This window comes from Leuciscus leuciscus (assembly GCF_965113295.1).
Source record: "Leuciscus leuciscus genome assembly, chromosome: 14".
Taxonomy (NCBI): domain Eukaryota; kingdom Metazoa; phylum Chordata; class Actinopteri; order Cypriniformes; family Leuciscidae; genus Leuciscus; species Leuciscus leuciscus.
In genome coordinates, this window is record NC_138738.1 from 40,545,091 (window position 1) to 40,563,894 (window position 18,804).

The following is an 18,804-nucleotide window of genomic DNA, read 5'->3' on the forward strand; positions in this document are numbered from 1 at the left end:
ACGTGTCATTAGAGAATGCGGAAGAGAATGAGGAGATGCAGCGGGGAGAGAATCTCACATGACTGAGTTATTAATCACAAATATTTAAACAAAATAATCAGATGTAATCACTGTCAGGATGCCGCTGTTGATTCAGAATAAGCGAATAGAGCGCGTGACCTCCACCGCAGAACTCTTCAGCAAATACCCGCTTCTGAAGGTACACAAATAGTAATCTGAGAGCCAATTTAATATTTGAAGTAATATAATATAGCAGTGTGTATGTGCAGACTGTGACACATAGACCCTCTTTCACTTTATATTTAAAACCTACTCGGGTATACAGATACAAATGTAGAAATCCTTAAAATGATAATAATAAAACCTCAATACAACCTCAGATATACTTTATAATGTGTGTGTATATATTTACACACATATACGTGTGTGTGTGTTAGATTTTACAGCCCTATTAAATATACTGTATAAATATATAATGCTCTTATTTTTTTGCATGCAACTTATTGATTAGCTCATATACACAATACATGTAATATTGGTATAATTTTATGAATTTATTTTCCACTCTGCAGGACTATTGAAGTGTATTGCAAAAATGCATAATAATAAATAAAAATGTTCAAACTTGAATTCATACATGCATCTTGATTGTCACCATTCACACACTCTTCATATAGAGCTGACGGTACAGGACGTGTGTGTGTTTCGTCACATTGATGTGTGTTTCTCTTAGGAAAGTGCGGAGCAGTTTGTGTGCCGAAGCGTGGAGCCTGTGGACCCGAAACAGCTCCTGTACGTCCAGCAGAGAGAGTTTGCGTCCACGACTCCAGCGGACAGTGAGTGTGTGTGTGTGTGTGTGTGTGTGTGTGTGTGTGTGTGTGTGTGTGTGTGTGTGTGTGTGTGAGATGAGCGGATGACGTCTGTCAATCAAACGGACACTAACGTTTCTCTTTCCTCAGATTCGGTCTCCATCCTGGGCTCTGATGACGCCACAACATGCCATTTAGTCGTTCTCCGACACACAGGTGACACGAAACCTTCTTCAAATCAGTATCTGATGCCGTTTCACTGCATGTACGTGTGTGTGATCCTGCTTTTCTTCTGTTGTGAAGGCAGTGGAGCGACTTGCCTTGCACACTGTGATGGTTCCAGCACATGGACTGAAGTTCCTCTGATAGTCAATGCCGTCACTTCTAAAAGCAACCGTGATAAAGACGGCAGGTGCTGTGGATCTTCATGCATCACTCAACTCAAATGGGGTTTTCACGTAATGACTGTAGGAGTGTGTGTGTGTGTGTGTGTGTGTTTTCAGACTGGAGCTGCATCTTGTCGGGGGTTTCGATGACGACAAGAAGACCTCTCACTCACTCAGCCTTAGTATTCTGGGTACGTTGTGTACAAATGTGTGATGAAGACGAAACGCTCGCTGTGAGATCAGAATATGAGAGTGTTTTGTTTTACAGCTGCCTTTCAGAAGCAGAAGGAAGACGTTCACCTGGAGACGTGCTGCATCACAGGTCAGAGGACGCTTCTGCTGTTCACAGGAGCTGTGTGTAGAGTTATAGTGACACCGGTGGCCGTTATAGTGAACTGCAGCTCTTACTGCTCGTGTGACGTATACGAGACTGACCCTGATATTCTCACGATGAAGCTCTTATTCTTCACTTGGAAGTAAAAAGAAGTTGGAAATACATTAGCAGTGATAAACCACTAGCGAACATCCCAACGCCGTCCACTGCTAGAGCGACGCTTAGATGAATCTGTAAATATGAGCTTCACGCTTTCCTCTCAATAACAGAATAAACAGCGGTTCAGAAATCATCTGATCATAGAGATGTGGATCTGAGATTCACCGGCATCATGACGACAGATGAGCTCATTAATATCACACGGTTATGATAGTTTGAGTATAAAGTATATTTCAGACTCTTTAGATCTGACTATGTGAGTCTATAGTTTAAATCAATCTGTATGTTCCTTGCATGACACACTGACATTACAGTACAGAATGGCTCTTTCGGCATTATCCTGAACATTGTAAGTATTAATTTCATGTGTGAATGATAGAGAGGCTCTCGGGAGCGTAACCGTCGCATGCTTTTGATTTTCCCGGCAAAAATGTCCCGAATCCTTCATATAAAAATCAGTCTACAGGCTTTCATAGACAAACTGAGTCAGGGAAGGTCTTGTTTTTTAAGTGTCGTTACAAGCTGTTCACACATTAGCAGTAAAAAAAGTTAATACTACATGAAAAATCTTACATATAGCCCCTTTAAAGGGACAGTTCACCCTTAAAATGTAAACCTGTGTAATGTTATTCTTTCTGTTGATCATATAAAACATTTTTTTAAAAGATGAATCTTGATAAAACCACATCCCAAAAAAAAAGCACTGAAAAAGTAGTCATTACAATTCATTTATTATGTTCTAAATCAGGAGGTCAAATGATGCTTTATGAGAGGAACATAGGCTACTCAATAGTCATTAATATGGAAATGTGTCCCTCTGTTGAATAACGGCTTAAATGTACATTAACACATTGTGTTTTCTGCAGTTCTTTGAGTCTGTTCTTCACACAGAGCTGATGTATGACTTCAGGAAACTCTGACCGATAACATGAATATCATAATTATGTTTCTTCAGACATGAATGACGTGACCAGAGACGGGGTTCACCGGCCTGTGGTGTATGGGATAGGTAATCTCAGCTTCTCTTCATGATCTCTCTGTTCTCTGAGCTGTGCGTTTACAGTATCATGTGATGAAAGAGAAATACAGGGTGACGCACAATAATATAAAACACTAATAAAGGCACATTTTTCATGTTTCACTCAACAATAACATAAAGTGTGACCAGTGCGTCAAATTGTGATAAATATTGTGATTTCAATTTATTTGATTTTTTAAAGCTCCAGGTTTGTGCTTGTTTAGCCAAAATTTGTGTGATGACTAATTATTATTAATTTATAATTTAATGATGATAATTATATTTCTCTATAGAATAAAGTATTTATTTTAAAAATATTTATTTATTATTATTTATTTAAATGAGTGTATTAAGAAAAATTATATAATAATAACATTATTTCACAGTAAAACGGTATTAATTTCTTAATTTTCAAATGTTAAACTATCAAGCTTTTATTTGATTTAAATCACCTTAAAGCTTCTCTTTTGTTGTGTAATCTCCAGTTTATAAGTGTTACTGGTTGCAAGCCGCATCAGTGTTACTGCATGAATCCTGCTGGACATCTCTGTGTTTGTGTCTGGTTTCAGGTGTGAACGTTAAAAGCGGTCACATGTTTCCCGCCTTGTTTGCGAGTCGAGGGCCGGCGGAGGAGCTCAGATCCGCTCGCACCTTCTCCGGTGGAGAGGTACACTGATAACACATCTAATCTCCTTCAAGTGTAGATCTCATTACAAATATCTGCATGATGATACTATTGACCAATCAGAATCTGAGTAGCCGAACTGATGGAGTCTCAGCTCATCCAGATCTTCAGCCAGATGAACTGGATAATAGAATGTTCTGATCCAATATGACCTCTGACCTGTAACGCGGCCTGGATCATGATCATACACTGTTCGCTCGTTGGCCAGAGGAGAACTGAGAGACTGAGTCTGGGTTCTCCATTCTGTCACTGATGGAGTTTTGGTTCATCGCCACTGTCGCCATTTTTTCGCCTTTCGTTGTCTTTTGTCTTCCTTAGTTAGGGACATTTAATATAATATTTAACAATATTATTGATCTGCCTGCATTTACACCATTATATGAACTGAGCTGGATGATGACATCACGGTTTTCTCCAGAGCGGCTGTATGTATAAATGAACTACCGGTAAATTAATCATTTTTTTACAACAAAAATGAACCATCACTGAATTACTTAAAGGGATACTCCACTTTTTTTGGAAATAGGCTCATTTTACAATAACTCCCCCAGAGTTACACAGTTGAGTCTTACCGTTTTCGAATCCATTCAGCCGATCTCCGGGTCTGGCAGTACCTCTTTTAGCATAGCTTAGCATAGATCATTGAATCAGACAGGACCATTAGCATCTCTCTCAAAAAAAATGACCAAAGAGTTTCGATATTTTTCCTATTTAAAACTTGACTCTTCTGTAGTTACATCGCGTACTAAGACCGACAGAAAATGTAAAGTTGTGATTTTCTAGGCTGATATGGCTAGGAACTATACTCTCATTCCTGCGTAATAATCAAGAAGCTTTGCTGCCGTACCATGAGTCCAGCAGGCGTAATGATATGACGCAGCGCCTGAAAATAGTCCCCAGCTCGGTAGACTATAGGGTTTTTATAGACATTTTTTTGAGAGAGATGCTAATGGTCCTGTCCGATTCAAGGCAAGGCAAGGCAAGGCAAGGCAAGGCAAGGCAAGTTTATTTATATAGCACATTTCATACACAATGGCAATTCAAAGTGCTTTACATAGAAGAAATTAAAATAATGAAAAGAAATAAGAATAATTAAAACAGTTTAGAAAAATAAAATAAAATACAGTACTTTTAAAAAATAAAAAAGAATATTTATTATAGATCTTTCTTTCAAAGGATTCCCTTAAGACTTAAATCTTTCAACCTTCTTTTAACCTTCAATCTTCTTACGACTTCCATCTAACAACTTTCCTTTAACTTTCTTTTCTCCCTCATTTACTCACATGTTCTTTTCACTTTCTTTAGCACTGCGTTCACATTCTTTCTCAGACGAAAACTTTAATATCGTCATTTAAAAACTGTTCTACTTTCAAACCCACATTAATCACTTTCACATTATCACCTTCTGAGTGGGCATTTACAGTTTCGGGCTAAATGCCCTGCTGACATTGGAGAAATTAAAATAATTAAAAGAAATAAGAATAATTAAAACAGTTTAGAAAAATAGAGTAAAATACAGTACAGTACAAACAGTCGGACGAACAGCGGCACAGTGCTCATTCAGTAAATGCACAGCTAAACAGAAGTGTTTTGAGTCTGGATTTGAATGTGACCACTGTAGGAGCACATCTGATCTCTTCTGGAAGCTGGTTCCAGCTGCGGCTGGCATAATAGCTAAAAGCAGACTCACCATGCTTAGAGTGAACCCTTGGTATTTCTAGCTGATATGATCCTAATGATCTGAGTGATCTGTTGGGTTTATATTCAGTGAGCATATCTGCAATGTATTGAGGTCCTAGGCCATTGAATTATTTATATACCAGTAATAATACTTTTAAATCAATCCTAAATCTAACTGGGAGCCAGTGTAGAGACCTGAGGACTGGTGTGATATGTTCATATTTTCTGGTTCTGCTCAGAATCCTGGCGGCAGCGTTCTGTATGAGCTGCAACTGTCTTATGGTCTTTTTGGGAAGGCCAGTGAGGAGTCCATTACAATAATCCACCCTGCTGGTGATGAAAGCATGCACAAGTTTCTCTAAGTCTTGTCTGGAAACAAAGCATCTAATTCTTGCAATATTTTTCAGATGATAGTATGCTGATTTAGTTATTGCTTTGACATGACTACTGAAACTAAGGTCTGATTCTAGTGTCACACCAAGACTCCTGACTTGATGTTTAGTTGTTTGACCCCTAGAGTGAAGGTATGCGTTCACTTTGAGAACTTCATCTTTGTTTCCAAACGCAATCACTTCAGTTTTGTCTTTGTTTAATTGAAGAAAGTTTTGACACATCCAACTGTTGACTTCGTCAATGCATTGGCACAGGGAGTCAATGGGGCTGTAATCGTTAGGCGATAGGGCTAAGTACAGCTGTGTGTCGTCTGCATAGCTGTGGTAAGCAATTTGGTTATTTCTCATTATTTGGCTCATTGGGAGCATATACAGGTTGAACAGGAGTGGCGCAAGAATTGTGCGATTCAGTGATCTATGCTAAGCTATGCTAAAAGTGGTACCGCCAGACCCGGAGATCGGCTGAATGGATTCGAAAACAGTAAAAAACTGTGTAACTCTGGGGGAGCTGTTGTAAAATGAGCCTATTTCCCAAAAAAGTGGAGTATCCCTTTAAGCTGGACTGTGACACTATTTTCTTCTGGACACAAATGTTTTTTGCATTATTTTCCTGTTATCTGTGTAAAGCTGCTTTGAAACACTCTGTACTGTAAAAGCGCTGTATGAATAAAGGTGAGTTGACTGTACCTGTTCTCCACAGATGGTTGAAGTGTATGATTCCAGCCGAGAGCTCGTGAGGATCGGCCCGTGCCGATGGACGCCGAACGAAGACCTGGGCTTCTGGCTTTCTCAAGATGATGACACCATCCTACAGGTCTGAACGCTTTTAAATCAATGAGATCTTTATAGCAGATACTGTCATAAAATCACATAAATATTAATATCTGCCAATAATGTCTTAAGATGATTTTTAAATGCTTAGTTTTATGATCAAAGCTGCAGTTTTAAAACATATAATGCAATGCAATACAATGATGATTGAGAGATGAACAAATAAACCTTCCTCAAAAAGCCTGATGATCATATTTTAGACTCATGATTTTCTAAAAAAAAAAAAAAAAGAATAATCAAGTAAACCTCAGTTGCTTCAGTCCAGTAAGTGTTCATCTTAAAACCATATTAAAGTTATTCTTGCTTTTACTTGATAAAGTCAGGTCAGATTTGACATCAGAAAGACACGAGAAGCTCGAGCTGAAGGAGGACGTTTGTACAGTTATACTAAAAGACTTTTACTGTATTAAAAAGTATGAACTGTCAGTCAGACGACAGGAGTGCAGGAGATCGTGTGCGACAGGTTTATCAGATCATATAGAAATGATTAATGATGTTTAGTGTGTTCAGTCATTGATCAGATCTGCTGGATGAAAAGCTCATTAATGTCTGGTTTGTCCTTCAGTTTTTGTCCACGTCTCCGAGCGCTGAACCTCCTCACTTCGTCCAGCACATCAAATCCACCATCCGGTTCCTGCTGGATCATCCCAGCACAGACGAGCTGTTCCCCGGCGGACAGGCTCAGCTCTACCGGCGCTCTGAGGAGGGGGGGTGGGCGAGAGTCTGACCTCTGACCTCTCTGAGGGGTGGGGGGGAGTCTGACCTCTGGGGAGGGGGGGGGGGGGGGGTCTGACCTCTGTGACCCACTCAAACCCAGCCAAAGGCCTTTGAACGTTACAGTAGAAGCTCCTTCACACTGATCTGAGACCTGCTGTGAATGCCATTTCTCTGCAGAGTGAAATATCTGAAGATGGATTTACTAATGCGTGTTTTCAAAGACGGCCCTTACATTGAGACGAGCTTATTAACTCTTTTATTTGTTTTATTTCATATGTGTTATGAGTATGCATCATTATTTTAAACTGATATGTAACATTGTTTTCTTCCTAACATCCAGCTTTGTCTCATTTGCTCTTTATGAATTCATTTGAGAAACTGTAAATAAAACTGAATCAGAGAATTAAAATTCTGTTACCAGAGGAAACATGGTGTTTTGTATATTGAGACCTTTATGTAATAATAACAGTGGAAATATCCCAAATGCTCCATGGACACAACATACCGTTATTTTGCCTTGACTGGACCAGCGTCTGACTAGATCCAGTGTCTACCAAAGCCATGAACGGCCAACCTACTATTTCCACTGTGTCACGAAATTTCACGGTAGATTTTTTTGGTCCCACACTCCACCCCTAGTCGAGGAGAAGAGATGCCTGTGGGTAAGTTACACGCTCGTATAGCAGTCTGTGAATTATCTGTTCAAATTGTTCAAAGCACATTAATTCTGCTTTATTGTGAGTGTGCAATGAACATGTGATGAATCTCTTGATGCGTGTTTGGAGTCGAATGTAAATTTTTTCCTGGGAATTACGAGGCTGATAATCTGCTGGTCGGGCGGGCCAAGTATTTTAAAATAAAATTCCAATTAATTGTGGGTGGTTGAGTGTTAAATTATGAATATGTTGATTTTAATAAAGATACGGTAAAAAAGCAAGGGTAAAACGTCATGTTTTACTTTCGTTTTTTCAATATCCAGCTTATTCCCGATGACTAAACGTTCAAAGCGTCATGATGGGCATAGACTGTGAAAAAATAGGTAATGGGACGCGGGACGCAGGAATACTGTGGACAGGGTTATCCGGTTCGTGAAGTAGTTCTTTTTAACCCGATTCTTTTTAGTGAACTGGTCGATCTAGTTCACCAATTTGGACTGAACCGATCTGAAGATTTCACGTCTCGAGTCGGCGCTGATCCACAGTTTCTAAACTTACTTATTTTCGTTTCGAAGTGTTTCTCTTCAGTGAAAACCAGTCAAGGAAACATTATGCTTAGAGCACCTCCTAATGTTCATTATATAACACACAAATGAAAAACCCTACATGAGATATCCTCTCAAGTTTTGTGAATTTACTATTTTTTCGTGTCTTTAGAGCATAAGATTGTCCATGGTCCGTGTACTTTTTGATCATTTTATTTCCTGTTTGGAATGGAATAACGAGAAATGAAAACCAGCTCGTTTATTCGCTTTTTAGTTGAGTTTAAAAACGAAAAATGAGATTTTGGCTTGATTTTTCATTTTTCGTTTGCGATTTACAAATCGGTTTATGGGTTCGATATTTCATTTGCACACGTGGGCGGTGCTGAAACGCCCCTTTCATCTGATTGGTCAAACCACTCCGCCTTCAGTAAGCCACGAGCTTTTCTTTCTGTCAGGCAGAATAAGGCACTGACAAATGCACTTTTAATAAAATAATGTCTGAAACAGGGCCGTGCACAGACATTTTGAGGGGCAGTGGCTTAAACCAAAAAAGGGGGCACTAAGGAGTTTGAATGAGGCAGTATCATCTTAATATAGAAAATTAAAAACAACTCTTTTATATGGGCAATAAGATTACAATTAGGATTTAGTGCAAAATCAAGTTATGTTGTTATAATTACTCTTCCAATTAAATAATTCAATGTCAATGCCAGTTTAACTGGCTGATGCTCAGTGGGCTCTCACTCTGCCTCATCCTATGGAAGTAGTATAGACATTTAATTTAATATTATACAGTTAAAGTATAAATTGAAATGATATACAGGTTTCAACAGTTATAAAGTCACACCGGGGTAAAATGCGCATTTGACTTAATTCTCTTTTATACCACTCGATGGCACAAATTCTGCTCAGCACTTTTTTTCATAAACGCTTTTGATGATGGACTTGGAAATTTGGCTGATCATTGACTTGATCAAAGTTGATTCTGTGCTAATTTAATCTACTATTTTATATATATTTTTTAATGTTTTAGACTTATGTAGCAATTTAAATACAAAGATCTCAAGAATCTTGTTTCTGTATTTTTAAAATGAAAATTATGACAGATAGCCTATATTTATTGAACAAACATTTATTATTTAATTTATCAAAATAACTCAAATTGATGATCAATCAATTAATATAAACTTTGCTAAAGTGATTGGTTTGAACAAGTATATTAAAAGCATATTAATTTAGCTTAAGTATTTTTATCAATACTTCTTTACCGTGCTGGTTTTACCCCGTGTGTACCTCCTTGCCACCTCATACATTAATACGATTTTTAAACAAACCACCTTTCTGATTTATTTTCACACAAAATCTGTTGCTCCATCAATTTTCAAACATATATTGTTCTGCAATCATACACTGGGAGTAGTGAAAATTAGAATTCTTGTTCAATCAAATTATTTAACCTGATCTAATCTAATATAAATAACACTAATAAATAAATCACGAATAAATAAATAAATAACATTTTCTATTGTTTGCAGATTTTGTAGACAAAAAAACAATGCTTTCACAGAAGAACAGAGTGAGAAAGAGCAAAGACAAAGCCTATTCAACATTGCAAAAATTGAATCAAAGTTCTAGAAAGCCAGAGGGTAAATCATTATGTATAGAATATTTAGCAGACAGTTTTTCATACTTTAACTCCTGTAAATATATTTCCCATTATAATCAGTTGCCTTAGTTGATATAGAATCTATCTATAACATAGCCTACATCATATTTATAATATTTTAATGAGACCCTATTAAGATTATACATAATAAAAAGGTAATATACTAGGCTATATATTATCTAAATGTGTTCTAATCTAAATGAATAGTACCTTAGTATAGTAGGTTACAAGGGGGCTAACGGGACGAAACACATTTGCTTTTCTTCCAAGAACATGGATGTTGCACGAGTTGTAACTTGTTAGCACTATTTGAAGACCAAGAGCAAAACATTTTGCGACAGAAATACAAAAACATATTACCAAAATACTAATTTTGTGGATCGACTACTGTCTGTAATGTGGATTGTAATTTGTAATCGACCTGTGAATGGGACGACATTCTATTCTGAAACTGTCGTCGGAGAGCGGGCACATGCTTGTCTACGAGTGACGCTGCGGAGCGAGCAGGAAAACACGGAGCGGATTAGCGGAATCAGTGGACCTTTAGCGGAGCGATAACAGAACGTTTTTATGGGAATCTTCTGGAGGGGGGCGAGAGGGGCACCTCAGCTGATGAGGGCAGAAGGGCAGTGGCTCTAGCCACCGGGCCACCCCCCTGTGCACGGCCCTGGTCTGAAACCACCACTCACTGTTAACTACACACAATATTTGAAGCAGAAATATGTTGCTGGGTATGGGGCGCCGTTTGTAAAGCGGCTCACGCTGAAAATAACAGCAACATTTTGTCACATTTAGCTTCAAACAATGTTTAAAAAACTGGTATGAATTTTTGATGGTCACTTTTTACCACATTTACAACAATATTTGTCAACTTATATCTAAATATTAAATGTTACACCTAAATGCTAAATCTAAATGTTAAATCTAAATCTAAATGTTAAATATAAATATAAATCTAAATGTTAAATATAAATGTTAAATCTAAATGTTAAATCTAAACGTTAAATCTAAATGTTAAATCTAAATATTAAATCTAAATCTAAATGTTAAATCTAAATCTAAATGTTAAATCTAAATCTAAATGTTGAATCTAAATGTTTCGGGTGAAACTAAATATTTAACTAATATGCAAATTCAAAATGCCGGTAACCGGAAGTGCCAAAATAAAAGCTCGAGTGTGTGTTTATAGCATGGTTTATAGTGTCAAATAACGAATAAAAACCATCTCATAATAATAACTATAATATAACGATAATAACTACCTAAAATAATAAACACGTTTGGAGAAACTGTAGAGTTTCGTGATGAGAGTGATGACATGACATTCAGTCAAAGTGAGCCCCCTCGTGGCTGGCTATTATGGCTGCAGGTCATAAGTCCCGCACTTTTCATAAATGTGACGCTAGCCTACTCTTCAAATACAGTTTCTCCAAATGTGTTTATTATTTTAGGTAGTTATTATCACGATAATCCATGTCCAAGAGTCCATTTCCTCGGATGAGATGGTTTTTATTCGTTATTTGACACTATAAACCATGCTATAAACACACACTGACCTCCTCGAGCTTTTATTTTGGCACTTCCGGTTACCGGCATTTTGATTTTGCATATTAGTTAAATATTTAGTTTCACCCTAAACATTTAGATTCAATATTTAGATTTAGATTTAACATTTAGATTTAGATTCAACATTTAGATTTAGATTTAACATTTAGATTTAACATCTAGATTTAGATTTAACATTTAGATTTAACATTTAGATTTAGATTTAATATTTAGATTTAACATTTAGATTTAGATTTAACATTTAGATTTAACATTTAGATTTAGATTTAGATTTAACATTTAGATTTAGATTTAGATTTAGATTTAGATTTAGCATTTAGATTTAACATTTAACATTTAGATTTAACATTTAGATTTAGATTTAGATTTAACATTTAGATTTAGATTTAGATTTAGATTTAGATTTAGCATTTAGATTTAACATTTAACATTTAGGTGTAACATTTAATATTTAGATTTAACTATTTAAAATATCTCTAAGTTGACAAATATTGTTGTAAATGTGGTAAAAAGTGACCGTCAAAAATTCATACCAGTTAAATACAAATCGCAGCAGCACGAATTACGTGACCAGCGTGTGGTTTCAGACATTATTTTATTAAAGTGCATTTGCCAGTGCCGCACTCGTACTGACTCTTATTCTGCCTGACAGAAAGAAAAGCTCGTAGTTTACTGAAGGCGGAACGGTTTGACCAATCAGATGAAAGGGGCGTTTCAGCGCCGCCCACGTGTGCAAATGAAATATCTAACCCATAAACCGATTTGTAAATCGCAAACGAAAAATGAAAAATCGAGCCAAAATCTCATTTTTCGTTTTTTAAACTCAACTAAAAAACGAATAAACGAGCTGGTTTTCATTTCTCGTTATTCCATTCCAAACAGGAAATGAAATGATCAAAAAGTACACGGACCGTCCATGTAGACCAGGACTCAAAAAAAAACATGAATAGGTAAAAACAATGTTTGCTTGTTTTTAAATCACCAATCAATTTTTAGGTTTCAGGATTTTATATACCAAACTTTGTATAAAGATGATTCTCAAGATATAACCGAATGATTTGATATACAATTTTGCTTTATGCAATATGTGTCAAATGGCCAAAAGTGGGTTTTCCCATTTATTCAATGTATACATTGTATCTAATTTGCATATCAATGTATATTTGGGGCAACATAATGAAAAAAGAAGCCTAGGGCAGAGCAGGGGCGAAAGTACCATTTTTCAGAAAAACATCATTTGAAAAGATGATGTTTTAGACAGAGATATATTTTTGCTGTGGTCAGTCACTCACAAGTGTGGTCTATCAATACCAGGTGGTATTTTGTAAAAATGTAGAAGGACTTCAGTATAATTTCACTTTGAACTTAAGACTGCTCATGTTACTTTCGACCCCGTCAGGTGGGACGAAAGTAACACAACAATATACAGGCTAGATGTTTTGTGTTACTCTTGTTTTAACATGTAACTGCAATCATATTTTGGCCTAGTTATATTTGCAAAAAATTGTTCATTTACATTTTCATTTTAAATTTCAGTTAATCTTCAGTTAATCAGTTAAATTTCATCAATGTTTCAAAAATAACCCAACAGTACAAACTTGAATTGTTTAGAATATTTTTTTATTGGCAATGTCAATCTATTTTATAAAATGTGTTTTCAACATGAACAATATGAAAATTAAATTAAATTATCATAATATAAATTCTCAACATAATGTAACAATAGTCATGTTTCCATCAAGTTGTTTTTATGCATACATTTAAAATCTGCATAAAACCATCAGGATGGAAACCCTGCAAATTCATAGATGGAGGTGGAAAAGCTATAAGTTATGGCTAAAACCTAAATGTGACTAGGGTAAATGGAAACAGATTGAGTGACAAAAATGGTGACACAGAAATCAGCTGATTTAAATGTGAACGCCCTCTCATAAACATCTGGTTGAATCAGACCTCAATCTGTCTTACTGACCCTCACTCTTGCCATATTCTGTTGGTATAATATGACATAAACATGTTTTAATAAATGCTGCAACACAGAGAAAGTCACCACATTAGCAGCGCGACAAAAGACACACTTGTTTTCACTATAGCGGGACAAAAGTAACAAGTGTTACTTTGTCCCAACAGGAACTCCTGACATTTAAACCCGATTTACTTTTATACTGAAAAACTCTGACAAGGCAAACTTCAGGATGTGTTACAGCACTTAATAACCTGTAGATTGATCATTACTGTGTGACATGAAACGAAAAACACAACTTGTAATTAGAAAAAAAGTACCACTTCAGTAATTTACTTATCGATCTCAAAAACTGCTTTCCGGACCTAACCGCAGGAAACGATGACGAATTCACGTGATATTTGGCAGCTCCGTCAAGGGTTGCCTCCTAAACGTGCTGTCATAGCTTGAAATGCTAATATAGTCAGGAATATTGATCATTTCTTTCCCTATTCACTTGTGTCTCCCAAAATGCCTGATAAACATGATTTAAGTCCTGGTGTCTTTTTTAAAAACAAGCATATTTTAAGTCATATTTTGATTTAAAACCCCATAACAATAGGTTACTATCGTAACCCCGGTTCTCTGAAACATCGAGTGGAGAGATCCACCTATGGGAAAGGCATCCGTACTGCAGAAGCATCCAATTTCACCAAGTCTGGCTAGACAGACAGAAGAGCGCAGCCAATGCCAGGTAAGGCCCCACTCCCTTACCTAGGGGCATATAACGGCTGCAAGCGCTGCTATTCTCCAGTAAGTATATTCGCTTCTCGGGGCAAAGCTGGTGAATCTCTCCACTCGATGTTTCAGAGAACCGGGGTTACGACAGTAACCTATTGTTCTCTTTCATCATCTCATGTTCGAGATCCACCTATGGGAGAGACATGAACAGCTCCCCAGAATATACACCCAGAAAATACACCCAGAAAAGAAATGGAAATGCATGCTTGGTGACAGGAATGTTCATGGCCTGCCGGCCCATTCACTCCTTATTTGTTACTTCCAATGGGATTGCAGGGAAGGGCTAAGAAGAAGGATTCCCCTCGATAGAAGATCCGCGCCTCTGTTTAGAATGGCCGGAACTTGAGTCGTGCGTGTAACAGCAAAAACAATAACTAACAAAATAGCATCACGCATAAGAGACATCAGGATCAAATTATCCTTAAAAGATATTTATTTCTTGCAAGAAATTTTCCCAGTTCATCCACAGTCCAGCTGCAGGCGGAGTGAGACCCATGAGCAGAGGTTGGCCAGCTTCTTTAGGGACTGTTCGTTTTTTATTTAAGGGGCCACCGGAGGAGTTTTGAGATCTGTTGTCAAAAAAGACATGACCCTCCCTTCGCCAGCAATACATTTTTCTATGACCCTCCAAAATGATTGTGAAAAAAGGCATGACCCTCCCCGATAATTTATTGATTAGCCTACTTCTGTACTGCGCTTGGCAAAGATGTTCAGATAGCCATTGTTTGTTTGTTTTTTAAAACCATAAACTCTTGCTTTCTCATCTTACTATGGCTGTACAGATAGACCAAACCTACGATTCGGTTCGTATCACGATTTTTGATTTTAGATTTGAAAAAAATCATGTTTTTGGTGCTGATGCGGTGTGACTCATTCAACATGTGGGTGGCGCTGCCAATAAAGCATCTAAAAGCTGTCACAAAGAACCGGCAAAAGTAATTATTATGAATATGTCAAATATAGCAAGGAGACATTTTAATTGTTTATTAATAAACACGTGTTTTCTGTGTCGACTGCAAAGATGAAGGATGCGTCGCGATCTTCTCAGAACGCGCCAGAGAGAAATGCACATTTCATAAGCAGAAAGCAGTCTGTTTTCCTTCATTTTGAATTGTTCTTTTTAAAAGTAGACATTTCAAGCTTTCTATATATTTCTCAGGTCTGTGAGGCAAGTAGCCTTACGCTGAGTTTCGGTTCATTTATGAGACGAGTCCAGTTCTCGCCCGCGCCTCCGTGTCATGATTATCTATTTTCTACTATATTTACTTCTTAGGCTATTTAAATCCAGATAAAACATTGATTAAAATTAAGATACAATTAATAAAAAAACGAAATTCACTTTAAAGAAAGGCTTTGTGCTTTCTGTTTGAGGTCTCTGTGAAATTTTTAAAGTCGCTTCAGAGCAGTCATGTCCGTAATGGAGAACTGTCACGCCCGTAACATTGTTTTTTTTTTTTTCACATAAATGCGAACACGAAAAATAAAATAAAAATAATATGTTATGTTCTGTGGAGGCCGATCTTTATTCATCCGGTGGGTATATATCTTTTGGTTTGCACAGTGTAGGCCTAATTTATAGAATTACTAAAAAATATTTTGCCACCTAAAAGTTAAAGATTTTTTGTGTCACGTCACATGTGTATTTCCCTCATATTAAATATAAAACGCATGTGTAGACTGATATTTTTCTAATGTCTTGACTCCTTTCAGACGTTTCAAAATATTGGTATTAAATGCATTTTCTGAGAATTTATATTTCACGTAGGCTATTGACTGCAAATGTCACGTCCATAACACTGGAATCGCCCAAGTTTAACGAATTTATCCTCAACTAGTTTTTGTGGTGTAGGTCTACGTATTTATGTTAACTTAAATAAATCTAATAGTAATTTAAAGATGTGGTAGCCCAGCCCTACATCTTACACATCGTGGAAACAAAATAAGAATGGAAACTAAAATATGGTAGTATGCGCCTCAGTCCCAATACTGTAAAACTCGACGTAGGCCTACGTTCACAACATGTTAATGCAGTGGTAGAGTTACACTCACAGGACACTGTGCACTTATTCGCAATCACAAAAGTTCATTATTTGCTCGTGCTTTAAAGCTTTGCCGGGTAAACATTTCATTGGCATTCTGTTCTGACATGATGCACTTTTTCTAAGCGCGAACTGAAGTGCGCGCGCACTGTCAAACAGCGTCAAACTGGATTTTTGTTGGGTCAGACCCAACTGATATCGAAGGGGGGCTGATAACGCGAGATCAACATCGATCTAAATGGAAAAAAATAGCACCAAACAAGCCACTTTGAAATGTTGCTGTTTTCATGAATATAAAAGTTGGGTGACCCTCCCCCTAGACTAAAAAAAATTGGATGACCCTCCCCTCAACAAAGAATAAAAAGACATGACCCTCCCCTATTTTCCTCCGGTGGCCCCTTCCATAAATACCGAACGGTCCCTTATAGTGTTCTTTTCAAAAGCTATCTCTTACAGCCGAGCCCCCCCAAACAAAAGAAACAAAACACTCCTTGACCCCTCCCTAGAAATACTCTCACTTCTGAAGTCCCACACACCCACACCCTGCAGCTGTATCAACATCATAAAAAGAAACTCAAAATACAGCCAAATAAATGTATGGCATTTCATTTGTTAAATCATTGAAAATAAAATACAAAGAAAAGAAACATTTTTCCATAACAATTCCTCCTCTTTATCATTCTCTGATAAACGATTTGGTTTCATTAACATTAGTTTTGATTATAACAACTTAAAAACACGCTTGTTTCTAATTCTATATCAAACCCATAAATGATGAGTTGTTTCAAGTCTTTACATCACAGTTACCTTTCATATCTGATTTTCATATACCTGATCACTCTACTTAAACCTTGAAAGAAATAAGAAAAATAAAATTAAAATAAAAACTTTGGAGAAAGCAAGTAAACATTTTATCTGAAGCCGGGCTAAATGGATAAGCACTGTTACCGCATTTCCCGATAAATCGGACCCTCAGTCACTCCAGTATAAACAAGAAATAGTATAGATTGTCATAGTAGGAAAACCATATCAATTTAACACCCCTGGTTGATTTGAATAAAAATGTTTACCAATAAAATTCAAAGATTAAAAGTAGAATAAAAAAAATCCCTCATTTCAAACCCTGCATCCTTCTAACCAATGTAGTTGTTCAAAATGAACTCTAATACTTCCATTATGGACTGTCTTTCATAGCTTATTACACATCAGTTCATAGATTTTCTACATTTGCACCAAACAAATCAATACCTAGTTTGATTCAATCATTAAAATCATCACCAAAAACATATTCTTCTGCTAAACTTAAACCATCAGTTGGTCCACATCTTTCTCCAGATGTGTTGATCATCTCGTTGCCCCATGGATGTTCAATCTTCACCATTTTGACACTTTGGCGCGCCGTTGCAATGGTCTTTCCATCGTTGGCAGGAGAGGAATGTTTCTAGCACATATCCTTGATCTCTCGCTTTATTCTTCGCGTTGGCGTGTGCAGGGGCGTAGCCATCATTTCAAAAGTGAGGGGGACAGAATGTCAAGTGTAATACCAGTTTTTTTCAGACTTTTGTTGACAGGTTTTTGCTTAATTGGCTTAATATGCTATTTATTTTTAAAGCAATAAAACAGAAAGAAAGAACGATGTTCATTACTTTATATTGCACATGCAGGGTTTTTCCTGGCTCAAAACTAGGCGGAAGTGGTAAAATCCTGATCATGCATTTTAATAAGATAATGAAATTTGTATTTTTCATAGACCATCATATAGCCTACACTGTAAAAAAAATCCCGTTGTTTTTACGGAGAAAAACTGGCAGCTGTGGTTACCAGAACAATACTGTAAAAAACACATCAAACCGTAAACATACTTACGGAGTTACATGTAAATTTAACATTTTAAACATGTATATTTAACATTGGATTTCAGTAATATGATATAATGTTAATTTACCGATTTATTGAAGTATTAATATCTGTTTTGTACCATAGTATTACACTGACAAACCAACAATCTCAGCAGTAATGAGAGTCACATGATTAATCAAAGCTCATCACAAGTCGTTCTTCCACAAGACCGTTTATTTTAATATATAGAAGGTGCACAGTGTCATTCACACAGACATTAAACACCTTCATGGTAACACACATGAAATTTTAAAAATACAATAAACATTAATTTAACAACATTAAATGTAATCTAAAACCCTAATGTACATACTGATTATAAAAAAACTAAGAAAACTATGACGAAACATAGTTATTTCAACAAAAATACATCAAATGTGAAGTGTCACGCAGGGAATTGTGGGAATGTCAATTCACGTTTTTTCACTGTAAATTATACAGTGACTTGTTAATTTTTACTTCCAAAATCTGTAAATTTAACGGTATTTTACAGTAAAATTGTACCATTAGATCTATCACAGTTATTTACCGTATATAGTACGGAAACTTTCTGTTAACCAATTAACAGTTTTTCACTGTAGCATTTTTACAGTCTTTTACTGTTAAAATCACGATAATTTTTTACAGTGTACTGTGTTTGTGGGTGGAGCTCGGTACCCCTAGGGGGGTCGGGGGGCAT

The 18,804-nt window shown here is 36.6% G+C and overlaps 2 protein-coding genes and 1 long non-coding RNA gene across 3 annotated transcripts in view; 2 read left to right on the forward strand and 1 right to left on the reverse strand.

Moving 5' to 3' along the window:
- On the forward strand, positions 1–7,056 carry ntan1 (N-terminal asparagine amidase). Its single transcript, XM_082136222.1, has 10 exons — positions 1–199; positions 734–836; positions 960–1,025; positions 1,113–1,221; positions 1,313–1,386; positions 1,464–1,517; positions 2,644–2,697; positions 3,276–3,373; positions 6,164–6,277; positions 6,860–7,056. Exons 1-10 carry the CDS (start codon positions 119–121, stop codon positions 7,019–7,021), a joined length of 915 nt encoding a protein of 304 aa, XP_081992348.1. The 5' UTR covers positions 1–118; the 3' UTR covers positions 7,022–7,056.
- Positions 1–18,804, reverse strand: part of LOC309474003 — a 247,693-nt gene that overhangs the window by 173,783 nt on the left and 55,106 nt on the right. The gene's annotated exons all lie outside the window — the stretch shown is intronic.
- Positions 7,055–18,804, forward strand: part of LOC309473969 (uncharacterized protein) — a 24,471-nt gene continuing 12,721 nt past the window's right edge. Inside the window, exon 1 of the mRNA XM_082136263.1 lies at positions 7,055–7,673. The gene's annotated coding sequence lies outside the window, so the exon portion shown is untranslated. The remainder of the gene's footprint in view (positions 7,674–18,804) is intronic.